This window comes from Nuphar pumila, chromosome 1 (assembly GCF_984573655.1).
Source record: "Nuphar pumila chromosome 1, dmNupPumi1.hap1.1, whole genome shotgun sequence".
NCBI lineage: Eukaryota > Viridiplantae > Streptophyta > Magnoliopsida > Nymphaeales > Nymphaeaceae > Nuphar > Nuphar pumila.
Window position 1 is genome coordinate 155,328,069 of NC_143249.1, and position 27,921 is coordinate 155,355,989.

Here is a 27,921-nt window from a genome sequence, read left to right on the forward strand (position 1 = left end):
CCACCTGCGACCCTCCTCGTCGGCCTCTGCGTTGCCGAGCAACCCCATCGAGGACCCCCTCCTTCCGGCAGCCTCAAGTACGCCTCTTCTCCCCTATTTTCTCCCGTCTCTTCTCTCTCTCCCTCACCTCTCTGTGTGGCCACGGGAGGGGTCAAACCCCCTCCCTGTGCCCCCTTTTAGCAGGGGAGGGGCACGACCCCTCCCTGCTCTCTGCTACGGCAGGGAGGGGCCGAGTCCCTCCTCCCTGCTTCTTGTTCCTCTAAGAAACCGACACGAGCCTTTGGCCCCTGTCTTGTTTCCCTGCTTAGCACGCCGACCGGGGGCCTTTGGCCCCTGCCTCCACTTCCAAAAGCTGCAGGGGGGCTGTTGGCCCCCTACGCCTCTTACCTTTTGCTCATTTCTCTGGCATGGGCCATAGGCCCCTGCCCTTTTTTGATGTTCCGGCAAAGGCCATCGGCCCTTGCCCTGTTTATTTCAGCAGGGGCTGAAGGCCCTGCCCTTTTTATTGTTCTAGCAGGGGCCGAAGGCCCCTGCCCCTTTTTTCGGTTCCCCTATTTAGGTGCGCAGGGGAAGGTCCGACCCTCCCTGCCTCTGTCTATCGTAAGGAGGGGCTCGAGCCCTCCCTGCCTTCGATCTTCGTAGGGGAGGGCTCGACCCTCCCTGCCTTCGCAGTATGCAGGAGGGGCCGAGCCCCTCCCTGCTACCTGTTACGGCAGAGGAGGGGGTCGTAAATGCCTATAATAATAACATTATGCCAGTTGCTACATATTAGAATATGACTTGCTTTACCCCTTGGTCGAACTGTTTGGTGCTTATTGTAGCGTAGCACTTGTTGACTTGCATCTCTTATGATTGATGTGATTGCATACAGCTCGTAATCTACGAACTGGTGGCAACTAGGATTGATGTGGCCGTTTGTTTTATAAGTTGCTTACATATTGTGATATAACTGCTGTCGTATGATTGTTTATGAATGGCTTGTGATGCAATGGTTTGTGCCTTACGATTAATTTAATTACTTGCTGATGAACTGAGTCATCAGATGGCAATTGTATGTTTTACGAGCATTGTTACGAGTGCTTGTCTTATTCAGTTGTCAGATAGAGTTAGTTACTCTTCGCCTATAGAATCAACTGGATTGCTATATCTGCACGTTCTCATGTGTCGTTTACGCATGCTTTGAGGTCCAATTTGAGGATTGTAATGTTCCTCGTGGCAATAACACGATGCGTAGGATTATATGCTTCTATGTGAAGTGATATGATGCATAACGCTGATATACATGCTTGTGCCCATATTGTGGCTACTGACCCTGAGGTAGTTAATGGTTCGGAGCAGTCAATTATTGATGCATGTATCACTCAGTGGGGTGTCTGTCGAGCACTTGATCTCCAAAGGATTATCTGCGAGGGCGCGTATGATCAAGACCAGGTACCCGGCTAGAGTGATAGATTCTCTGTGAGAATGTATACTGTTCACGAACGGGTAGCCGCAAAGGCGGTGAACTCGTAGACCATCTAGGGCAGAATTCCTTGTGAGGTTATACATTTCCCAGACCAGGTGATCCGACGTTGATCTTGTTGATTGTAATAGTGACTATCGACCCTGAGAGTGGTCATTTGCGTTGATGCGTGTATCGCAATGATTTTTATTGGATATGGCATTTGTTGGGGACCGACTTCCCAAAGGTTTCGCTGTGAGGAAGTGTATGGTCCAAGACCAGGTATACCCTCTAGAGCGGTAATTCCCTATCAGGTCGTATATCTCCCGAACCGAGCGATCCGGCGTGGACCTCGTGTTTTTGCTTACCATAAAAAGTTATTGTGAGCTGTGATGCTCTTCTGAGATTGTTTGAGACAGCCAGTTATAAATTTATAGCTTCGACTTTCTGTTTTAGCATGATTACATGCAGGACTCAGATGTAAGAATCAGATCGTTAGCGATTTGAGTTGTGATCATGTTTTGGACCTTCTACGGAAGGGTGGGCTTTTCTGAGGAAGTATGACGCCTTAGTACGTCATAACCGGTGACTGTTGGCCGCGTAAGGCCTTGAGAGATGGGAATAGATTAAGGTTGTTCAAGACAAAGCGTTTGTTAGAAGTCGTGAGAGCGACAAACGATGTCCTGATACTGATTCAGTGCAGAGACCTCGTTCTAGAAACGAGAACAAGCTAGTTGTGTGGTGGTTCACAGCCTACGATCAATTGAATCGTATGTTGCGTTTGTCAGTTGCACTGCTTACTTGCTTTGAAATGCTTACTGTTTGCACTACTTACGCATTTGCACTGCTCACGCGCTTGCACGGCTGACTCGCTTGCACGGCTGACTCGTTTGCACTACTTACTCGCTTGCACTACTTATTCGCTTGTACTTCTTACGCGTTTGCACTATTCACCTGCTTGCATTGCTTACCTATTTAACTGCATATCTGCTTTAAACTGCGTAACATACTGAATTAAACGTACTTAATTCAATTTCCTGTAGTCTCCCTTGTGCACCTACTAGTTTTTTGCGAAACTAACTCATTCTATGGGTACAGGTGATGATTTAGGTACACTACGGGCGATGGCGCGATTGCAAGATGGCTTCAAGACTTTTTCTTCCTGCTCTTAGCTCGTGTCCTGGACGCTTTGGGTTTGTATCGGATTTTCCTTAGGATACCCGAATTTTGTGAGTTTTGGTTCTTTTAGCTAACGTGCCCAAAGTTGTCAGCTTGCCTTCTGATTTCATAAACAAACTCTGAAGGAAAGAGATATTTCTAGTCTCTTGCCTGTTTTTCTTAAAAGGTTTGCAAGTTTAAAATTTGGGGCGTTATAGGAAACGTCTATATAGCTAATGGGTCATAAGTACGAATTGGAGGATCGCAATTACGGAGAATAGACATATGGAAGATCAGGCACTGAAGTTAACTTGGGAAGGTTAGGAGGGCCAAAAAAAGGACAGGCTGGATGAATAAAATATTCAGATGAGGCCGGATAAAAGGCAAGAAAATGACTTTGAGGCTCTAGAGCAAGCAGATAGTAAGTGCTTCGGGGGTTAACTGTGGCGTGGCAGAATGTAGAGCAGTCAACTCCTACAGTGTTTGACCAGTAGATTGACTAAGATAGTCAAGGGAGCCTTACGGTTGTCAGGTTCCAGCATTTCCTGCCAACATCCATTCTTGCTACGTTGGCAGAGTGAAATTCCATGGTCAGGGGAGAAAGGAAGATGGTAAGTGATGGCACCAAGTCCATATAATGTTCTAATGCTTAGAGAAAGCGGTAATATCTCCACTCAAGCTTTTCTGGATGGAAAGTCTGAGTACTCGGGTTCCCCATACTCACGTGGTGGGATAAGTTGATACCAGTTGGTATTTAGATGAAGGTTAGATTATGAGAATTTGGGGGAAATTGAGGGAGAGATGAGTGGAGTCGGCTAAGATGGATCAGCTAGCTTGGAATGAGAGAGGTGGGTAAGGGAATGAGGCATGAGTGAGATGAATGGAGGGAATTCTCAATTGCAAGCAATTGAGCCAAATCACTAGCAAAACGCTAGAGCCAGTATCCACTCTAAGACTAGAGAGGCCAAGCAAAAATTCCATTTCCAAAAGAGAAATTTCATCTAGGAAACTATTTATAGCTCCCACCTAATTCAAAGAAGACCAAAGACAAAACTACCCTTTGCCTCATTACACGCTCATATGGGCCATGGACCCTCATGCAAGCAAAATAAGACCCAAAATACCAACCCAAGCCCCACAGACAAATGGATAGCTCCAAATAGACTCAAGTACAACACAAACTCAATGCAAGCCTTATGGGTAAGGTAACATGAGTGAACATTGTAGACCACCAGAAAGATGAAGGTGAACCAAAACGAGAAACATACTTGTCAGACTAGCATGCATATAACAGAGCAACCAGCCCTCACATGAGTAACTACCTATCACGCAGGTACACCAATCACTATAGTTTTTTTTTATCTATAACTAGATGGTGAATTGATTTGAGTGTGAAAATGCCTTAAAGACCTTCAAATGGCGAGTGTAGTATGAATACAGACTACAGAGTGAGCCAACAAGTGGGGAGTGCAGAAGTCCCCTTGCAAGTTCCATCTATGGAACCAGCGTAGTTTATGAAGAGAGCTTATACAAAGGCCAGTTGAATCACATGTGCCTCTAATATCTCATGTCAAGCGAGTGGTTAGTGGCCAATAGAACCATAGTTGATGCCATTCACATCTGCAGCTGTCACTCTAGGAATCAAGGCGCACTCCATATAGATCAAGCAAAGCTGAGGTCAAACCAAGGACCTACAGAAGTCAGGCCTACCCTGAGTCACATGCCTAACTCAAAAAGAATGAATCAATGGATATGGTAGAGGAGCAAACAAAAGTGACCTAGGCCATGTAGAGAACAGCAAAGAAAACACACAGTTTAACTAGTGAAAGAGGGAAGGATCAAATTCACTAGATTTCCCAATTCAGGTCACACAAAAAAATGACTATGAATTGTATACACCTGCTGCTAGCCTGCTACGGGAGCACATCTTGAGCATTTGCAACAAAGGTACAAGGTGCTTGCATGTTTGCGCTATGGAGAACAAGAGAGTAGAGGAACAAGAGCAATGAACAAGAAGAATGAGAAGAAACCCTTGAAGAAAACTTCATTGCCAAGAAAGAGAAAAAGAATACACTAATGGGGGCCGATCCCTCTTCGTTACATGAGGACAAAAACTGTTGACTCTAACCAACTGATAAAATACAGAAATTGCCTCACAAATAATCTTATGTACAAGAGAAGAGAGGGTAGCATGCTATTAAAGATACATAACGTAGACTTCCATATTTCGAAGTCTACACTATTCAACACTCCCCCTAAAACTTAAGATGATGCTAACGGAATCATCCCAAGCGTAGAGGAGATAAACTCTTGGTAAACACATATGATGATATGATCTCATCTTCATAGGCTCTTCTAGTAAAGTGACAATCAATCTCAATGTGCTCTGTCTTACATGAAATTTTAGATTTTTAGAAATATGAATAGTACTCATATTGTCACAATAGAAAGATGCTATATAATAAAGTGCCATACCAAGTTCTCCCAAGGGTCAATGATCTCTGTAGTGACTTGAGTCAGAGCTCAGTATTCTACCCCTGTAGTGGACAAGACAACTCATTGTTGTTTCTTGCTCTTTCAGGATATCAAAGAGCTCTCAAGAAAAATATAAAATCCGATAGTGGCGAGACGATCCTTAGTCGATCCTTCAAAATCTGAATCCCACTAGGCTCTAATGTCTGTATGAAAAGAATATCTGAAAGTGTAGAGTATCTCTCATATACCGAATTATTCTTAGTATAGCAGCAAAATAAACTAAAGTAGGTGTACTCATAAACTGACTTACTACATGGACTGCATATGAGATGTCAGGTCTAGTGATAGTCAAGTATATTAGACTACCCACAAGTTGCATGTACACCACGAGATCTTCAAGCATCTCACCATCTGTTGCTCTCAATTTAGCATTTGGCTCCATTAGGGTACTAACCTTTCTTGAGTCATCAGCTAGTCTAGCCATCATCACAAGATCTATTGCATACTTGTGTTGTGACTTCTCTCCTTGAGTATGCAACTTCCAATCCCATGAAGTACATCAAATTTTCTAGATCCTTCATTTCAAATATGTTGGCCAGCCTTTTCTTGTTGTCAAGAATCTATTGCACATCATCCCCTTTGATGATCATATATCATCAACATACAAAAGCAAAATAAACTTTCCACAATTCGAGGACACAAACAAAGCAAAGTCATGATTAATCTGCTCTAATCCAAGTGACTTCATAGCCATGTTGAACTTCTTAAATCAGGCATTAGGTGCTTGCCTTAGCCCATATAGAGTGCCCTTCAATTTGCACACCCTACCTTGAGAGTCTGAAGAACCAAGAGAAAGTTCCATATACTCTTGATCCAAATCCCCATTGAATAATACATTTTTACATCCAATTGCAAGCAATGTCTATATGATAGTCATGTGAGCAACTGTGGCAAACTTTTCAGCAAAATCAATCACAAATTGTTAACTATATTCCTCAGCTACCAATCTGGCCTTATACCTCTCGATTGACCTATATGCCTTGGTCTTTATCTTGTACACCCACTTGTAGCCAACCACATTTTTGCCTGATGAGAGTTGGACAAGATCCCAAGCATGCATTCTTTCAAGAGCCTCAAGTTCCTCAGCCATTGCACACTGCCACTTTTCTTTAGAAGTTGCCTCAACACAAAAACTAAGCTCAACACATGAGTAGATTAGAGCTAAGAAAGCACGATGCTGAGAAACAAAAAACTCATAGAATACAAAACGAGTAGGAGGGACAAACTCTATTACCATGACATACTTGTAGAGTGGATGAAGATGTGGAAGCAGACTCCAACTCACATGCTCGAGATCAGCTAGAAGGAGATCAAAATTAGCCTATATGTTTCCTACTACTTCAATATTATCAAAAAATGGTATCTCCACTACATTTTCTTGCTTCCTAGAATAAGTTTGACCAAATCTACCATCTCCTCCTTTATTTACTTTCCCTTAGGCCCCCATATATCTCTCAACTTTGTTTTCTGTAGGGAATGGTATCAAGAAGGAGAAATCAATAGAATTCTTTTCTTTGATCTTATCCTGCCTAAAATAAGGTATATCCTCATGAAAAACATGTCTAGATATCCAAATTTGCTTCTCCATTGGGCCATAACACTTGTATTCCTTTTGGCCATAGGTAAAACCCAAGAAACAATATTTTATTGTGCGAGAAAAAAGTTTATCCCTGTATCTACTAGGTAACAATACAAAGCATATGCACCAAAATACTTTTATTATACTATAATTAGGAATTTTTCTATATAACTTGAAATGGGGATACACCTTTGAGAGTTGCGGATGGCAAACGATTAACTGATAAATTGCCATGCAAACTACATCTGCCCAGTATTTTTTTGTTACACATACACCAAAAAGCAAAGCCTTAGTGATCTCCAAGATGTGCATGTTGTTTATTTCAGCTACGTCATTCTGCTTAGGAGTGTAGGGACAAGTCTATTGATGTTTGATTCCCTTATCCTGCAAAAGACTCTCAAACATGTCACTAATATATTCTCTTTCATAATCAGTACAAAGAGTTTTGATTTTAGCAGAAAACTCATTTTCAATCATTTCACAAAATTTCTTGAATATCTCAAAAAGTTCACTTATATTTTTTATGAAATAAATCCATATATATTTCAAAAAAAAAGAAATAAATCCATGTAACAATCATCTATGAATATGACAAAGTATGATTAACCCCTCTTGGACAAAACAGGAGATGTACCTCATACATGATAATGTAAAAGTTTAAATGGACTCTGAGTTTCTCCCTCTAATCCCAAAAGGCAACGCATGACACTTAGCCAACCAACAACTCGCACATTTCTACAGATGACTCGAAACTACCAGCTTTAACCATCCTAAACTACCAGAAATGACAAGATATTGCAACCTAGAGTTGGATATGTGTCCCATACCAGAAATGACAAGATATTGCAACCTAAAGTTGGATATGTGTCCCATCCTCTAGTGCCACAAAAAAGACTCATTCAAACTAGTTGCACAGAGACCAACTTCATATCTCTTTTGCTTGCTCATGTCCAATCAGTCCAGATAATATAGGTCCTCCTTTTTATGGCCAAATCTAATCCTCTTTCCTGATAGAGGATTCTGCACAACACAATCAATAGGAGAAAAGGTAATATTACAATTGAGCTTAGTTATTTGACCAACAGAAATAAGATTCATGGTTAAAAAAGGGTCATGATGAACTTGTGATATATTAAGCTTACTCCCACGAAAAGAGGTAGACACAATACCAAGATTGGCTTTATCCTTTTCCCACTAAAGAATAGTGTATCGTAATTGTCTTCTCCTTTCGTGGGCTTAGATTTGGTGCCATCTAGATAACCAATGTATCCAAATCCCCTTATCACAGTTGGCATAAACTTCGACCAATATGTGAAATTAGTCCCATAAAATTTTACAGGTATAATCTGATTATTTTCTTTCCCCATACCACAACCTCCAAACTTCAATATAGATGCTGCACACAAACATCAAAAACACAATACAGAAATTTGCTGATACTACTTATCCAACAACCACAGAAAATAGCAACTTACGTCAAATCAGCCACTACAAGTATACCCTTCCTAATTCACATTAAAATGCTTAAGAACATAAAAGCATCATCTAAAGACGCTGAAACTGGAACAGATGGATTGATAGAACATGATTGACTATCACCAAAACAAAGCTCACAGAAAATCTGCAGCAACAAAGTCAATACAAGCAGTCGATACACAAGCAAATGCATGAAAACAGGTACCGCCTGTTCTAAATCCCCAAGAACACCTTAAAACTCATCGCACACTCCAAAACGGATGGTATGATCAGTACTAAATGTTTCTAATACCAAACACAACCCAAACCCAAACAAATATGGTCAACAAAAACCATCAATATCCAAGATTTTGGCAGATTTGTTGAATCTGGACACTATTCATGCTAGAGCTCAAAAATGAGAAAATGCACCAAAATTCCAAATCTTGCCCGATTGATGCAAGCCTGGTCCTAAGTTAAGATTTTTGGGCAGGGGGAAGGCTGGATTAGGTCAAGGACTAGGACAATGGTCAACACGGGACCACAAAAAATCCCAAATTTGGACGGATGATTTTGGACACCTTGAACTAGGTATGGTTCAAATTTGAGGGGTAGGCCACACAGGAACTAAGAGATGATTTTTAGAAGAAAAAAACAGGGACAGACTGGGTTTTAGGGACAAACAGGTCAACTTGTAAAATCAAGTTCTCTTTATAGAGAGCTCAATAAATCGTGAAATTTTGATGGTAGACACTAGACACCCTAAGTGAAGAATCCTTGCAAACAATCATGTTTTCAAATAACTCGATACTTCAAATACTCAAGATACAAAATAAATGCACAACGTTTATAAGCTTAAGGAGACAAAACTCCTTACTGTGATACATACGTTCAATGGGCTCACATAGCCCTTATTTATAAGGAACTCTTAAAGAGTCGTTGGGCTATTCCCAACGGCTCTTATTAGAGACGTTGGGAACCAGCCCAACGTCTATCTTTTTAACCTGTGTACAACAGTCAGTGGCTGACTGTGTACAGAAATATTAAATAAAAAGAACAAAAATAAGAAATAAAAAAATTACAAAAATAATAAAAATTAAAAAGGAGGAATTACAATCATATTCAAAAATATGAATGTGTAAAATGTAAAAATAACTAAAAAAACCCTACAACTAATACAAGAAAGAAATATATATTTTCTATATATAAGTAGATGAATACATGTACATATATATGATATATATATATATGTATATGTATCTTCTTTTTTATATAGAAAATACATTGTCTTATGAATTACAATTTAACACCCCCCCTCAAACTTAGGGCATAATGACCGAAAGTTTGCCAAGAAGGAAGTTTGAATCGCAGAGAGCACAACGATTTGGTGAAGAACGCTGTCAGCTGATATTCTGAAGTTACATATGAAAGATCTATGACTCCTTTCAGATATGTTTCTCGGACATAGTGGCAGTTCATCTCAATGTATTTGGTCCGCTCATAAAATGTGTAGTTTTTGACAATATAAATTGCACTCTTGTTATCACAGCATAGCTTGGTGGGCCCTTCTACATTAATCCTCATATCTTCTAGTAGCTGATGAATCCATACACTCTCTATGGTAATAGTTGTCATGGCTCAGTATTCAGCTTCGGTAGAAGATAACGATATCTTTTGTTGTTTCTTACATCTCCATGAGATTAGTGAGTCTCCTAAAAACACACAAAAGCCAGTGGTGGAGTGACGGTTATTTGGATCACCTCCCCAATCAGAGTCAGTAATAAGCTATTAAATTTAATTCAGAGGAAGTGAATAAAAATACTCTCTTACTCAATAATCCATTTATGTATCTGATAATCCGCAGAATTCACTCATATGAACGGATGTTGGTGCATGTTGAAATTGGCTGGCATTATGAATTGCATGTGAAATATCTGGTCTAGTAATACTCAGATACATCAAGGAGCCTACAAGCTGTCTGTAGGGAGTGGGATCTTTGAGAAGAATTCCATCATCAATTTTCATTTTGGTTCCTACTATAACAGGAGTTTCACAAATTTTATCATCGGTAATACCGGACCTGTCAAGAATCTCAGAAGCAAGTTTAGTTTGAGATAAAAAATAACTTCTATGTGAGTATGCAACTTCAATTCCCAGAAAGTAGGTCAGAAATCCTAAGTCAGACATTTCAAATTTATCTTTTAAAATAGATTTTATGCTCTTAATTCCTTTAGAATCGCTTCCAGTTATTAGCATATCATCGACATATAGCAGCAATATTACTATTTCTGTGTTAGATTTTCTAACAAATAAAGTGGTGTCAGTAAAACATGAGGAGAAACCATTTTTTAACATTACAACAACAACAACAGCTACACCTTCATCCCAAAACAATTGGGATCGGCGATATGAACCAAAAAAGAAAATCATTCTGGGTCTTCCACATGAATCCTTCATTTTTTAACATTATAAAGTAAATTTGTCATACCAAGCCTTGAGGGCTTGTTTTAGTCCATAAAGTGTTTTCTGGAGATGAAGTACTTTTCCTTTAGGAGTCTTCATTCCTGAAAGAGCATCCATATACACTTCTTCATTAAGATCGCCATTTAAAAAGACGTTTTTAACATCCATTTGATAGATGTTCCATTTTTTAATAGAAGCGATGGTAATAAGGCATCTGGCAATAATCATTCGTGCAACAAGGGCAAATGTTTCTTCATAGTCAATCTTGTATTCTTGACTATATCCTTTGGCTACTAGACGAGCTTTATATCTTTCAAGAGATCCATCGCTCTTGGTTTTGACCTTAAACACCCATCTACACCCTATGGTTTTCTTACCCTTAGGAAGATCTTGAAATTCCCAGGTCTTCGCTTTTCTGAGAGCTCTAAGTTCATTATCCATAGCTTCTATCAATTCAATATTTTTTTTGGCTTCTTCAAAGTTTTTAGGTTTCACATATGAGTGAATGGCACTAAGGCAAGCTCTATGTTTAGGTGTGAATGAATCATAAAAAATGAACCTAGAAGGGACTTTTCTATTTATCTCAGTTCTTCGTGAATTTTTTTCATTTGAAGAGGTAGTTCCACTAGATTCGTTATATTTTTTTATTGCACTTCTAAAACTATTTTTATCTCTATGGGAATATGTGATAGGATCTCTAGATGTTCCTTCATCAATATGTTGACAGGAAGGTGGGTGTAATAAAGAGTTATTTTCCTCAACTTCATTATCACTAGAGTCATTATGTGGGAACTAATCATCACTAGCATCATCATTTCTATATAATAACTCAAATAAAAAGGAATAATCCATATTTTCTTAAGGTTCACATCTTTCAAACCCACTAACATTTTTCAGAAAACTCACATTTCTGGACACATATAATTTGTCGTTTTTAATATTGTAATATCGAAACCCCTTTTGAGTTTCAGAGTAACCAAGAAAAGCACATGTGATAGCTTTTGGTGAAAACTTGTCATTCTTGTCCATAAGAACAAAACATTTGCATCTAAAAATTCTTAACCTATTATAATTAGGTTCTTTTGTGTACAACTTTTCAAAGGGCAAAATTTTGTTTAAATTTTTGGATGAAAGCCGATTTATGAGATAGACAGATGTGAGAGCTGCCTCGGCCCAAAAAAAATTTGTATGTTCTGTAAAATGAGAAGGGTTCGAGTAGTTTCAATAATATGTTTATGTCTTCTTTCGGCTAATTCATTTTGTTAAGGTGTTTTCGGACAAGATTTTTGATGGAGAATACCATAACTCTCAAGATATCTTTTGAATTCATTTGATAAGTATTCTCCTCCAGAGTCGGTTCTAAGAATTTTCAAGTCACCATTAAATTGGTTTTTGATCATCATATAATATGTTTTGAATGTCGTAAATACCTCATGTTTGTGCTTAAGAAAAAATATCCAACAATATCTAGTGTAATCGTCAACAAAAATCACATAATACGAAAACCCCCCTTTTGATAAAACAAGTGTCGGTTCCTATACGTCCGAATGGACAATTTCAAATGGTTTTGTTGTAAACATAGATCTTTGATTAAAAGATAAACTTCAAATCTTTCCAAGAGTACAATCATTACAAGTGAAATAACTTTTACAAAGATGTTTAACAAAAGGTAAATAAGAAATTTTAACAATATTGGGATGTCCAATCCTTTTATGCCATACATTAATATCTTTATGTTGGACAACATTACAAAAAGAGTTTTTTGGAATTTGAAAGAAGTCGACATAGTATAGATCTCCCTTCCTAGAGCCTTCCCCAATCAACCTCCAGGACAGGCGATCCTGTATCCAACATTTATTAGATGAGAATTTTATATCACATCCATGTTCCGAGAGTTGAGAGACCGAAAGCAAATTTAAGTTCAATTTTGGTATAAATCTAATTTTTTGGATAAAAAAAAACTTGTTTTTCAAAATTCCCAATTCCTTTGATTTCAAGAGAAGTTTCATCCGCGGTTGAAACAAAGAATGAATAGGATTTTTTTGAATATTCGGAAAAGGAACAAATACTTGGAGACATATGAAAGGAGGCACCCGAATCTAAGAGCCAAGAAGTCTTACAGGGAGGAGAGAAAGTTGACATGGCGGCTCCAGAAATTGCTCCCTTGAGAAGAGGTTGAAGCGCTTTCACAATTTGATGTAAAGAGAGAGCTCCATTAGAAGAAGATGAGCTTTCTTCCTTTTGGGGTTAGGATGTGGTAGTCATGGCTATCAACTTCTTCCATTTTGGACAAACCGGTTTGATGTGCCCTCGTTCCTTATAAAAGTGGCATACAATTTTGCTATAATCTCTTTTTCCGCCATGCCCACTGTTTTTCCTTGCTCCTTGATTTTGATTTTTGAAGTGGGAGGTTTATAGGTTCTCAAATTGTTTCTCGGTTTTAAAAGGGCATTAACGCTTTCACCTTCTTCTTGGTTGGAAGGTGTAGCAAGAACACTTGGGTTATTTTTGCTTATACCCATACGAGTCTCTTCTACACTTAATTTAGTAATTACAACTTCAAGAGAAGAGGAAGTAAAGGCGGATAGAAAGGAGGATCGTATTTGTTCAAATTCGAGTCTAAGCCCATTTAAAAAGTTGAAAATGCGATCCTCTTCTAATTGTTTATGCCTAAGCTCAATGGTTTCACCACTCCATTTGAGATCAAGCATGGTAAGATCATCCCAAATAGAGGACAACTCCGCGAAATACTTTCTAATAGTCATTTCGCCTTGTTGGAGGGTCAAGGCCCTTTTTTGAAGATAGTACTTGTGGGACAAGTCTCTTGAAGTGTATATTTTTTCAAGATATTGCCATGCTTAAGAGGCTTTTTTGAATTTGATAATGTTGGCATTGATTCTTTGTTTCAACGGATAAGAAGATCAATGATAGGATTTTAAAATTTCTCATCTCCCATTCCTCATGTTTCTTACTATAGTCTTAAAGCGCTTTGATTCTCTCTTCACCTTTAAGAATCTTTACTTTTCCTCTTTCTACCAAAGTAATCATTGGTTCTGATTCCGGTATTGAGCCTTGGACATATCCCCAAAGCCCTTTACCCTTGATATGTGCTTCCATATTACGGGCCCAAATATGATAATTTGAGTCATTGAGTTTGAACCCAAGAGAGAAGTGAGTCTTTTTCCCCATTTTGAGAAGGGAATATAGAGTGAAGAAGATCTTACCACAAACGAGTCTTTAGAGCTTACTTGATGTGGTATGATTCTCTCGATATATGTTGTAAGCAGTCTACACGCTGAGGATCAAGAGAAAGGTAGGTGCATGCTTTTCGAGGCACACGATCTTCTTCAATAATCTTTACCACAAGCGAGTCTTTAGAGCTTACTTGATGTGGTATGATTCTTTCGATATATATTGCAAGTAGTCTACACGCCAAGGATCAAGAGAAAGGTAGGTGCACTCTTTTTGAGGCACACAATCTTCTTCAATAATTGTCAACGGCTTTGATACTATGTGAAGAATCCTTGCAAACAATCAAGTTTTCAAATAACTTGATACTTCAAATACTCAAGACACAAAATAAATGCACATTGTTTATAAGCTTTACACCACAAAAGAAGTGCAATAAATGCACAGTGTTTATAAGCTTAAGGAGACAAAACTCCTTATTGTGATACATACGTTCAATGGGCTCACATAGCCCTTATTTATAAGGCACACTTAAAGAATCGTTGGGCTATTCCCAACGGCTCTTATTAGAGACGTTGGGAATCAGCCCAACGTCTATCTTTTTAAACTGTATACAACAGTCAGTGGCTGACTGTGTACAAAAATATTACATAAAAAGAACAAAAATAAAAAATAAAAAAATTACAAAAATAATAAAAATTAAAAAGGAGGAATTACAATCATATTCAAAAACATGAATATGTGTAAAATGTAGAAATGACTAAAATACCCCTATAGCTAATACAAGAAAGAAATATTATATATATATATATATATATATATATATATATATATATAAGTAGATGAATACATGTACATATATATGAAATATATATATATATGTATATGTATCTTCTTTTATATATATAAAATATATAGAGAAAATACATTGTCTTATGAATTACAATTTAACACCTAAAGTATGTTGGGTCCAATTTGCAGACTTAGATACTTCACAGTTTGGGCTGGGTGATTTTTTGAAATCTGACAACTTTTCAGGGTAGGCCAGAATTCAGGTTTAGAATGAATAGATTAGAAGGGTTCTAATCTAGGTTCGGGGTTAAGGGAGAGGCTTGCACGACTTACTAGACTTAGGTTAGCTGGGTTGAGATCTGCTATGGAGGTTGGTCCAGCTGGGAGAGGTTAGAGACGCCACGGCTTGGCTTGGGGAAGTTGGGAACAAGGCCTCTATATATAAGCCAAAGACGGCATATAATGCCCAAAACAAATTACAAACAAATATTAAATCTAGATAAAACCTAAATAAATAGGAAAAAACTAAATCTAATTAAACCCAAATAGGCTAGGCTATACTTGGTTAAGCCTACTTGGACCAAACCAAAAGTAGGGTCTTCTCCATTTTTAGTCCACACATTGGACTTCCATTTGCCATCTTTAGAGAGGCACTTAAAGACCTCTTTCACGCCCTTGCCTCCAGAATTAGGAGGTGTTGCCCTTGGGATGGGTCCCACCAAGTCTTCAGCTCCATTTTCAAGAGGGGGCGTCCCATGGGTGGACTCACAAGTTTCAGCACTTAGAGCATGGGATTCGGATCTGGGTCTTGTTATATATATATATATATATATATTTTAACACGCCCCCTCAAACTTTACGGGGAGAAGACCGAAAGTTTGCTAAGGAGGAACATAAATCGTGGAGTTGGAAGCGCTTTGGTGAAGAAGTCAGCCAGCTGATATTCTGAAGTAACATATGGTAATGAGATAGTCCCTCTGAGATATTCGTCTCGAACATAATGGCAATCCATCTCGATATGCTTTGTCCGTTCATGAAAGGTGTGATTGCTGGTAATGTATATCGCACTTTTGTTATCACAGCAGAGCTTGGTAGGAGTGGAAATGAGGACGCCCATGTCAGCAAGGAGACTTCTGAGCCATACGATTTCCATAGTTGTCATCGCCATAGCCCGATACTCAGCTTCAGTAGATGATAAGGAGACTTTCTGTTGCTTCTTGCATCTCCACGAGATGAGAGATTCACCTAAAAAGATACAAAGACCCGTAATTGAGATACGATCATTGGGATTGCCTCCCCAGTCAGCATCAGTAAAAGCAGTCAATTCAAGAGATGAGGAAGAGGATAAGAAGAGTCCCTTTGAGATGGTGTTTTTGATATATCGCACAATTCTCATTACGGCCGCCATATGAACCGTGGTAGGTGCGTGCTGGAACTGGCTTGCTGCATGAACCGCATGAGCTATGTCAGGACGGGTGATGGATAGATAAGTGAGGGATCCAATTAATTGACGGTAGGGAGTTGGATCTTCAAGAAGAACACCATCTTCAAGTCTAAGTTTTGCATTGATAACTTCGGGAGTCTCAACTTTCTTTTCATCAGATATTCCTGATTTGGTACAAATTTCAGCAACTAACTTCATCTGAGATAAGATGTATCCATGTTCGGAATAAGCCACTTCAATACCTAAAAAATATCGCAAATAACCAAGGTCAGACATATCAAAGGTATCTTTTAGCATAGACTTAACATCATTTACTCCCTTTTTGTCATTCCCAGTGATGATCATATCATCAACATACAGCAGAAGCATAATAATGGAGTCACATGTTCTTTTCACAAAAAGAGCAGTGTCAGTATAACAAGAAGAAAATCCTAAATTTATTAATACGTTACTAAACCTATCATACCAAGCTTTAGGTGCTTGCTTAAGACCATATAAAGCCTTTTTTAATTTCAAAATTTTTCCATTTAAATCCATACCTGGAGGTGGTTCCATATACACTTCTTCATTTAAATTACCATTCAAAAAGGCATTTTTAACATCAAGTTGAAAAATTGGCCATTTTTTAACTGCGGCTATAGCAATAAGAGCTCGAACACTAGTCATTCGAGCAACGGGGGCAAAGGTTTCATCATAATCTACCCCATACTCTTGGGCATATCCTTTGGCTACCAACCTAGCCTTATACCTTTCCAATGAACCATCACTCTTAGTTTTTACTTTAAAAACCCATCTACATCCGATGGGTTTCTTGCCATTGGGAGGATCAATGATTTCCCAAGTTTGTGCCTTTTTAAGAGCATTAAGTTCAAGTTGCATAGCTTCATTCCAATGAGCATATTGCTTAGCATCATTGTAATGAGATGGTTCATGAAAAGAGTGAAGAGCAAGAAGGCATGCTCGAAAGTTAGGCGAAAAAGAGTCATAAGAAACAAATCTATTTGGTAATTTGGAAATCCGATTTGATCTTCTTTGAGAAGTCTCTTCGGTGATCTCATTTTGGGAAAATTTTTCAAGGGCACAAGGAGGATTCCTTTCATTCCTTCTAGAGTAGACTTGAATTTGTCTTGAAATATTTTCTTCAAAGTTTTGATCATCGTTTGGATTTTCAACAAGATCTTCACTAAGAGATTCATTAGAATCAATATGATCATCTATGATGTTTTCTTTAGGCAATAAGTCAAATAAGAATGAATAATCAATATTTTCATTCGGTTGGTGCGAAAAACCACTTTCATCTTCAAGGAATGTGACATCTTTAGAGATATAAAGCTTATTTTTAAGTATGTCAAAACATCTATACCCATTTTGTTTTTCGCCATATCCCAAAAAAATACATTCAATAGCCCTAGGGGAAAGTTTATCATTCTTGTGAGTTAAAACAAAACATTTACATCCAAAAATTCTTAGTCTTTTGTAATTGGGAGACATATTGTAAAGTTTTTCAAATGGAGAAAGATTTTTTAAAGAAGACGAAGGGGTTCTATTGATAAGATATGTAGAGGTTAGAACCGCTTCGGCCCAAAAGGATTTTGGAATGTTTCTTGAGATTAATAACGTTCTTGTAGTCTCTATTATGTGCCTATGCTTTCTTTCCGCAAGTCCATTTTGTTGTGGAGTGTTGGGACAAGAACGTTGGTGGAAAATTCCATTTTCTTTTAAATAATTTTGAAAATCATTGGACATATATTCGCCTCCCGAATCGGATCTAAGAATAGATAAATTTCCCAAAAATTGGTTTTTGACCATTGCATGAAATTCTTTAAAGAAGGAGAAAACTTCGGATTTGCGACTTAGGAAGTAAATCCACGTGAATCGAGTAAAATCATCAATAAATACCACATAATACGAAAAACCTCCTTTAGACAAAATAGGGGAAGGTCCCCACACATCGGAATGAATAAGTTCAAATGGCCGAGTGGTAAAGTAACTTTTTTGTGGAAATGGAATAGCTTTAGATTTCCCAAAAATGCAATCTTTACAAGTCATGTGATTGTCTTTACAAGTATTGTTCAAAAACGGAAAAGAGACATTTTTACAAAATTTGGATGGCCAAGTCTCTCATGCCATATTCCAATACTTTTGTCTTTTACAAGATTGCATGATGCCTTAGATGGGAGAGTCAAAAAATCCATAAAGTAGAGGTCACCCCTTCTATGGCCTTGCCCAATCAGCTTCCCTGACTGGAGATCCTGCACGGTGCAATCCTTAGGTGAGAAAGAGACTTGGCATCCATGATCGGTGATTTGAGATACGAAAAAAAGATTTAAATTTATTTTAGGAACGATTCTAACTTTAGGAACAAAGAAGTTTTTGAAATCAAGAGATCCAATACTTTCAATTTTTAGTGATGTATCATCGGCCGTTGAAACACAAGAAGATATAGGTTCGGAAAAAATATTTGAAAGAGAATTTTTATGAGATGTCATATGAAAAGAAGCACCGGAGTCTAGTATCCACATACCTAGAGGAGATGAAGAGTAGGCAATGGCGGCCCCGGATGTTGAAGGAGAAGTCTTGAGAAGATGTTGAAGAACTTCGGAGATGTGATTTAGAGTTTCTTTGATATCTCCTTCTTTGGTACTTTCTTCCTTCTTTGGAGAAGTTTCCCCAACCACGGCAACTTTTCCTTTGAGTTTTGGACAAGCCGGTCTAATGTGACCCGATTCATTACAATAATGGCATATTATCCCCCTTCTAGGCCCATTGATATTTTTGTTAAAGTGGGGAGGTCTATATGCTTTAACATTTGATCTGGGCCTATTAACGGCCAAAACTTCATCATTCCTAATGCTCAAGCCAAGTCGAGTTTCTTCTTGACATACCTCGGCAAGAGCATCTTCAATAGGTAGGGCTTTGCTTCTATGGAGAAGAGATGCCCTCACTTGTTCAAATTCCGGGCGAAGTCCATGAAGGAATTGAAAAAAGTGCTCATTTTCAATTTGTTCCCTTCTTAGTTCAATGTCTTGTGGAGCAACCCATTTGGGCTCAAGAAGGGCAAGCTCATCCCAAAGAGGAGTTAGAGAGCTAAAATAGTCCCGGACACTCATGTCCATTTGTTTGGTGGAACGAATTTTTTCTTGGCAAAAGAATTGCCGAGCAAGATCCTTTTGGGTATACATACCCTTAAGAAAAAACCAAGCCTCATTGGCTCTTCTAAACTTGGCAATATTGGCACAATTTTTAAGATCTACGTTGTTCATAAACCATGCCAAGATTTTGGCATGGTTGCTTTCCCAATCCTCGATTTTGGATTGATGTTCATTAATGGCTTTGATGCGCTCATCGCCATCTAAAGCCTTTTCAACTTCATTTTCAATTTTGATAAGAACAAGAGAGGGTTCGGGAGTAGTCCCCAAAGTTTCTTACCTCTTAGATGATTTTCCATAGCGGAGGCCCACATGAGATAGTTGGACCCATTTAGCTTGAAAGAGAGCTCCACTTTAGAGTCACGTTCCATCGGCACCAAATATACTTCCTTTCTTCAAAACTTTGCGAGGCACGCTTTCCAAGATGTCAAAAGAGAAGCCCAATCACCAACCGAGCTCTGATACCATGTAATGAAAAGAGGCGGAAGCACCAATAGAGCAAAAGTCACTCCTTAAGAGTGACTACAAGAGCCAAGAACACAAACACCAAATGTGCACACAAAAACTCACAAATATAGGAAATGACTTAAAGTCATAAGTTGGATTTATTGAAGAAAGGAAGAGAAGGGTGTAAAAACCCATACATTTAAGAGGGGAAGACCTCCTCTATTTATAGAGGAGGGAAGCACTAAAAGGAACCACAAGGGGGGCTCCCTTGTAGTCGTTGGGAGCCCCAACGGTCAGAAATCTGACCGTTGGAGCCCCAACGACTACAAGTGTGGGGCCCCCTTGTGGTCATTACAAAAAAGGAAAAATAAAGAAAAAAGAAAAAGGAAAAGGGGAAAAAGAGAAAAAATAAAAAGGAAAAAGATACATATGTGGTTTTACAAGAATACCCCTATCGGGTATTTATCTAAATGAGAAATAGTATATATATATATACATATATGTATATATATATATATATTTATATATATACGGATGTATATATATATAAGTATATATATATATATATATTTTAACATTGGGATCCATAGGAATCCTTGCAGGTTTGGCACCTAACATCCCTGTCTCCTTCAGCAAGTCCAAGACATATTTTTGCTGTGACAGAACCAGTCTGTCTTTACTCCTTGCAACCTCTATGCCTAAGAAATATCTAAGTGGTCCCAGATCCTATCACAAAGTGTTTCTGAAGATGGGACTTTGTGTCAGAAAAATGTCTTTTTCACTGCTCCCTGTGACTATAATGTCATCAACATATACTATCATGACCACAATCCCTGTGCAAGTCTTTTTAATAAAAAGATAGTGATCTGAGGCAGAGCGGACAAACCCAAATGCTGACATGACCTCAGCCAGCTTGGAGAACCAAGGTTTTTTACTCGGCTTGGCTCGGCCCTCCAGCGAGTCAACCCGGCAGGGTAAACTCGGCTTGCCTTGACTCGGCCGAGTTCTGGGATATTTGAAATTTGATTTTTTGGGTATTTCAAAATAATGAGAATTTGGAAAAGTATATGATAGCAAAGAAGGAAGCTAAAAAAGTTGTTCGAAACGCGAGGGCTAAGGTATATAAGGAGGTTTATGACAAGTTGGATACCAAAGAAGGCGAGAAGGATATTTATAGGCTTGCAAAGATGAGAGATAGGAAATCGAAGGATTTGGGTATGGTTAGATGTATCAAAGATGAAACGCAAAGGGTTTTAGTCAAAGATGAGGAGATTAAGGAGAGATGGAAAGATTATTTTGATAAGCTATTTAATGATAGTCATGCTCAAGATCTTGGAGACTTCTCCATTCCTTTTCATGAGATAAATCGTGACTTCATGCGCAAGATTCAAAAGAAAGAAATTGCAGAGGCTTTGAAGAAAATGAAATCAAGAAGGGCAGTTGGCCCAGATGGTATACCTATCGAGGCTTGGAAATGCTTGGGAGAGAAAGGTTTAGAATGGTTGACAAATCTTTTTAACTTGATTTGGCGAACAAATAAGATGCCTAATGAGTGGAGGAAGAGTACTTTGGTGCCTTTATATAAGAATAAGGGTGATATACAAGATTACACAAACTATCGTGGTATAAAACTCATGAGTCATACTATGAAACTTTGGGAGAGGGTGATTGAGTCTAGGTTGAGGAAGGTTGTCATGATATCGGAGAATCAATTTGGTTTTATGCCTGGAAGATCAACTATGGAAGCTATACATCTTCTTAGACAACTTATTGAAAGATATAGAGAGAGGAACAAAGATTTGCATATGGTTTTTATTGATTTAGAGAAGGCATACGATAGAGTACCTAGGGACGTTCTCTGGTGGACAATGATGAAGAAAGGTGTTTCTCTCAAGTACATTAGTATAATTAAAGATATGTATGAAGGAGTAGTAACCAATGTCCGCACTTGTGGAGGGGTGACAACCAATTTCCCGATAACGGTTGGGTTACATCAAGGATCTGCTTTAAGCCCTTTCCTATTTGCGATAGTGATGGATGAGCTTACGAGATCAATTCAAGAAAATGTACCGTGGTGTATGTTGTTTGCTGATGATATTGTTTTGATTGATGAGTCTAGAGCTGGGGTTAATGCTAAGTTAGAATTATGGAGACAGACATTGGAAGCTAGAGGTTTTAAGTTGAGTAAGAGTAAGACTGAATATATGGAATGTCGGTTTAGTAAGCAACGAAGTAGTGATGGGAGTGTAGTGAAGCTTGGTGAGCAAGATATACCGGTGAATGATTATTTCAAATATTTGGGATCCATCATTCAAAAGTATGGAGAAATTGATGGAGATGTAAATCATAGGATAAAGGTTGGGTGGATGAAATGGAAAAGTGCTGCTGGAGTGCTGTGCGATCGTAGAATGCCATTGCGGTTGAAGGGAAAGTTTTATAGGACGACTATTAGACCCGCTTTACTATATGGTACGGAATGTTGGGCTGCCAAGAGACATCATATTCAAAAAATGAGTGTAGCTGAGATGCGGATGCTTAGATGGATGTGTGGAAATACAATAAAAGATAAGATTCGGAACGAAGAGATACGTAAGAAGGTAGGTGTTGCACCCATTGAAAATAAGATGCGAGAGAATCGTTTACGGTGGTTTGGACATATTCGGCGAAGGCCTAATGATGCTCCAGTTAGAAGGTTGGAGAAATGGGAAAATATATTAGTTAAAAGAGGTCGGGGTAGGCCTAGGAAGACTTGGATGGAGATGATAGGAAAGGATATGAATGCTTTGAACCTCACCGAGGACATGGCGTTGGATAGAAATGATTGGAGGAAAAGGATTCATGTGGAAGACCCAAAATGAATTTCTTTTTTGGTTCATATCGCTGACCCCAATTGTTTTGGGATGAAGGCGTAGTTGTTGTTGTTGGGTATTTCAAAATAATAATTCAATAATAAATAATAAATTACAAGACAAACCAGTTCAAAGATACAATAATCTATCAATCTTTATGTGTTGATTAAACATATTGGCAAAAAAAAATGATTCAAAGATCTAACAAAAAAGTGAAGCATTCACGTATAGGTGCTTGTACTTCATGTTCTGGTGTTGGGTGCCTTTGAGTGTTGTTTTATGAACACATATCATATCCTTCATTGTATATAAAAATACATTTTTGTACAAAGTCTGTATTTGTTTATCTTCATATTCTTGTGAATTTCTCTATTTGCAATCTTAAATACACCTCTCACTTTATGCACTCATATCATATCCTTCATTGTATATACAAATATATTCTTGTACAAAGTTTGAAATTTTGTATCTGCATATTCTTGTGAAATTCTTTTTTTGCAATCTTAAATATACCTGCACCCACACCTGTGCATAACAATCTGTACCCTGGCATCCTTATTTTTTGACAGAAACACCCATATCATACCAGTTGTGCTGATCTTGTACAGTATGCTTGTACATGTATCCATGTGACAGCATTTCCCTTGGTCATAATTGGAATTTCTTCTGGTGATTCATTCTCTTATTGTTGTTTTACCTTGTTGCAACTAATTCAATCTGGCTTTCTATGCAAGATGATGTGTTGATGTTCTCAATGAGGTGAGATCACTAGAAAGGAAAGCTAACAAAAGCTAGGGTGTCTTTTGGAGAAGTTTAGCTGAAATTCCTAAACCATTCTATTTAGAAACTTGAGTTTAAGTATGTTTCTGGACTCAGTTACATGGGGCCTTCATTGAATACCAAAGACATGCAAATGAAAATTGCTCGGTTCTAGCTGGGGACAATCAATATTCATCTAGCTAAACCTGAGTCAAATATGAGCAGCATGCTTTGGCTCAATAAGCTAATCACCTTTGAATTTAAGGTATTCATTAATGTCCTTTTTATTTCTATTTATCTTTTGTTGTAGTTGTATTATGGTTCATCAGCTTCTTCATGTAACTTGATCTTTCCATGTGACCTTGTTATGAAGAAGTCTGTACTTTTTCTACTCTGAACTTGCAATTTTTTATTCTGTCAACTCTTTAGACTATATGTTTACTGAAAAACATGGTTTGAGACAAATTATATATTGTTTTTGCTTTAAAATCAAAAGTTAACAAAACCCGGTCCGAGTCACCGAGTTGACCTTCCAAGTCACGAGTCAATAAAAAACAAGTCGAGTTCCGAGTCACGGGTTTTAAAACCTTGTAGAGAACCACGCACGGGGACTCTATTGGAGACTTGCCTTGTTCAACTTGCACACCTTCTGACACTCCCCCGGAACTTCAAACCCCAGAGGTTGCTGCATGTAAACTGTTTCTTCCAAGTCTCCATACAGAAAGGCATTTTTCACATCAAGCTGACATAGAGATCAACCATGGTGCACTGCGACTGATGAAACAAGACGAATAGTCCCAAGACGAGCAACAGGAGAGAATGTTTCAAAGAAGTCCACTCCATAGGTTTGAGTATAGCCTTTAGCAACCAGGCGGGCCTAAAACCTTTCAATCGATCCATCTGAGTTATACTTAATAGTATAGACCCATTTACAACCAACAATATCAGCCTCAAGTGGAGGATCGACTAAGTCCCATGTTCTCCGAAAAAGCAGTGCATCCATTTCATCTTGCATGGCCTTAGCCCATTTGGGGTCCAGAAGAGCGTGATGATGATTGAGAGGAACTGAGGTAGCAGATAGTGCTAATACAAAATTCTTCATATTTTCACCAAGTTTTGCCTCGAAAACAAACTGAAAAATAGGATGAAGTGTACATTGCCTTTTTCCTTTTCAAAGAGCAGTAGGTAAATCACCATCAACAAGAGAATCGTCAGTAGGGTCAGGAACACTCACCTCTGGAGAAGTTGATGGCACAGGCATAGAGTTGGGTGGAGCTCGATGTGTGTACACCACAGGAGGATTTTTGTAACGAGACGGAGTCGGACTGAGAACAAGAGGCTCAAGACTAACAGGCTCTAATGGAAAAGGAGGAACAGGAAGAGGGAATGAATCACCTTGATTAGCATGTATTCTCGGAGAAGTACTAGAAAAATTATATGTGATAGAATCAAAAAAGGAAACATCTGCACTGACATACTCTCTCTAAGATATGGGATCATAACAATGATATCGTTTTTGGTGCTTGGGATACCCAACAAAAATATATTTTATAGATTGGGGTGACAATTTATCTCGGTTGGGACCAAGTTTATGCACAAAGCACACACAACCAAACACTTTTGGTGAGATAGGGAAAAGAGGAGCTTCAGATCTGAGAATTTGAATGAGAATACGATCCCCCACAGAAGTTGAAGGCATACAGTAACCGCATCTCCCTAGTAAGGCATTTAAAACCGCATCTCCCTAGTAAGAAGCAGGCATATTAGACTGAATCGTAAGGCAATAGGCAACATTTAGAATGTGTCTATGCCTGCGCTCCGCTACTCCATTTTGTTGCGAGGTATGAGGACAAGAAGTCTGAGGTTGGATCCCAAGATTTTTGTAAAATTGTAATAATTGAGAGGATTTGAATTCAAAAGCATTGTCAGTGCGAACAACTTTGACGCAAGAATTAAAGTGAGTTTTTATTTCAATAATCAAGGATTTAAGAATAATGGGGGCTTCAACCCTATCTTTTAACAAGAATACCCAAGATAATCGGGAAAAATCATTTACAATGACTAAATAATAACGACACTTAGAACGACTAGGAATTCTACTTGGACCCCAAACATCAACATGAAGAAAATCAAACAAATTTTGACTTGAAGGACTCTGACTGAACGGAAATGAGCTCCTATGATGCTTCCCAAGCTGGCATGCTTCACACAACAGAGTAGTGGACGGCGAGATGTGAGGAATAAATCTACGCAATTTAAGCAACGAAAGATGACCAAGACGATGATGCCAAAGCAGCGGACTAGAACAAAACTCAACTGCGGAATGAACAGAGCCAACTAGTTGGTGTAGATAATAGACTCCACCTTCCTCGTAGCCTCCAATAATCGTCTTCCCCGTCAGCAAGTCCTGAAAAGTGCAACAGGCAGGACCAAATATTACTCGACAATTTAATTCCTTTGCAACACGACTAACATATAACAAATTTTGAGGGAATGAAGGGGCATGGAGAACATTTGATAACTGAAGAGTAGGGGAGATGGAGATATTTCCCTGGCCAACAATGGAAGAGGAACTCCCATTGGCAAGAACAACCTTTTTATGATTAGCAACACTATTCAACAATGAAAAATCACATTCATTTCCACACAAATGGCTAGATGCCCCGAAATCAATAATCCACCTACTACCTTGGCAAGATAATTCTTCACCTGCGGAGCATACAATATCAGCCATGGGGGAACTAGACGGAATATGTGCCAACAAATCATCATACTCAGCACGAGTGAGCGTAACCGAATCACTAGGAGGAACAGTGGGGGACTCGGGTTTGGCCACTTGTGACGTAGGAACAACTTTAGCTGAAGATGTGGGAGGTCGACCATTCTTGTCAAAACATCTATCTTCTAAATGCCCAAATCTTCCGCAGTAGGTACACTGGAGCTTGCCCCATCCTCCCGGGCCTCAACCATGTCCACGACCTCGAGAATTAGGAAGAAAACCTCGGCCTCAACAATAGGAAACAGATAGAGCAGAGGTTTGTGATTCCGATTGAGATGAAGGAAGGGACATGACAAGCCTGCTCAGTCAATTATATGCCTCCACAAGAGTGGGAACATCTGAGCCTTTCAACATCTGAACTTTGGCAACTGAGAATTCAGTTGACAAGCCAGTCACGAACCGTGCGACCATGGTATGCTCCTGGTGTAATTTTTGTTTGTCACAACATAATGGTCTATGAGCATTTAGTCTCTCAAAAGTTGCCTTCACAGAGGCATAATATTGGGCTAGAGTTTGTTCTCCTTGCTGCAATTTATATTAGTTTCTTGAGAATAAGTATCTTGCAAATTACCCCACGTTTGTTTTGCAGAGGTGTAATAAATAAACTCGTCGGCTATGTGAGGTTGCACACTATTCATAATGCAAGACATAACAATATCATTGTCCTCTTCCCATGTAGCATACTTTCCAGTTTTATCTGTAGGCTCATTTTCCAACAAAATATGTTTTCTACGATGCCCTGAAACAAACATCATGAACGTACGCGGCCATCTAGCATAGTTAGTCTCATCCAACTTTACGGATGATCCATATGAAAATGGATTTGCAAAGGCTTTATAATCAGACACAGTTTCAGTCTTCATGTCTAACCTCTGCATTTCAGCCATGGAAATACAACCACACGCAACTACCAACTGCTGAAAACTCGAGTCTGACGTGCACACCAACTACCAGTCTGAGAAGCCGACTCTACCAGATTTTAATCATACTGATAAAATCTTAAAAAGTTGTGACAAGATGCATACCACGACCAAAAAAAATATTATTCGACAACCATTGACACGGTCAGGGTCTCCCTGCTGTTGCGTGCACATACCTGCTCCATCGACTACAACTTCAGCCATATTGAGTACTGGTTGCATCACCATCAATCAGACCTCAACAGTGGTCATGAGGCTGCTGTGAAACCCAAATTTGTCTTCCACACAGCGGTCCAGTCACGGCAAAAGCAGCGGCGACCCCAGCGATAGCAGCGGCGACCCCAGCAATAGCAGCGGCGGCAACGACTTTCACAACAGTCGCGTCACCTGCGCACGGAGGCAACCCCAGCGATACTGCAGAGGCGTCTTCAGGCAGCGACGTCTCGCAGCGGCGGCTAATCAGTGTCGTTCACGTCACCTGCGCACGGAGGCGACCCCAGCGATACTGCAAAGGCGTCTTCAGGCAGCGACGACTCGCGGTGGCGACTGAGCAGCGTCGTCGTTGACGATGTTAATCACCCATGATGGGTGGCTCTGATACCATGTTGATGTCGGCTAGGGTGACTGCCTGAAAACAAAAAAAGAAAAAGAGAGAGAGAGAGAGGGGAAGAAAAGAATTGTTATTGCTAATTAGGTCTAATCTCACTTAAACAGAGAGATTAGACTAAAGTACCTTATTTACAATAATGCCCCTGACCTCTTGAGTAGTTACTAAACTACCCATATGCATCAACAAAGTCAACATGGAGCATCCCCTTGGTTTAAATATTAAAAAAGACATGGTTCTCCACCTTCATAAAGCTTTATATGAGCTTAAACAAGTCCCTAAAGCATGGTATAATCGGTTCAGTAGAACTATGTTAAATTTGAGATTTAAATCGTGTTATACTGACGCTGCTCTT

At 39.0% G+C, this 27,921-nt stretch overlaps 2 protein-coding genes across 3 annotated transcripts in view; both read right to left on the minus strand.

Annotated features, from left to right (window-relative positions):
* Nucleotides 1–27,921, minus strand: part of LOC149849241 (putative glycerol-3-phosphate transporter 5) — a 68,533-nt gene that overhangs the window by 2,088 nt on the left and 38,524 nt on the right. The window contains exon 3 of one of the 2 annotated variants that reach the window (XM_090013817.1): nt 7,226–7,733. The exons of the other annotated variant lie outside the window; for it this stretch is intronic. The gene's annotated coding sequence lies outside the window, so the exon portion shown is untranslated. Of the gene's footprint in view, nt 1–7,225; nt 7,734–27,921 lie in introns of those variants that run through there. 2 annotated transcript variants of the gene reach the window in all.
* On the minus strand, nt 6,057–25,994 carry LOC149849242 (uncharacterized). Its single transcript, XM_090007791.1, has 5 exons — nt 25,426–25,994; nt 24,495–24,684; nt 24,201–24,392; nt 23,889–24,002; nt 6,057–6,311 (listed from the first exon to the last, which is right to left on the minus strand). The coding sequence occupies exons 1-5, from the start codon at nt 25,992–25,994 to the stop codon at nt 6,057–6,059; spliced, it is 1,320 nt and encodes a 439-aa protein (XP_089863917.1).

Bases quoted from the DNA above. Each gene is read 5' to 3' on its own strand.
- LOC149849242 (XM_090007791.1), bottom strand. From the start codon at position 25,994: ATGGCTGATATTGTATGCTCCGCAGGTGAAGAATTATCTTGCCAAGGT. The intron at 24,685-25,425 runs GTTCAGTCAGAG...TAATTTTTCTAG, and splicing joins CATCATAGGAGCTCATTTCC to TACTTCTCCGAGAATACATG. The intron at 6,312-23,888 runs GCAAGTCTCCAA...TTTGTTTCTCAG, and splicing joins AGGTGTGCAAGTTGAACAAG to CATCGTGCTTTCTTAGCTCT.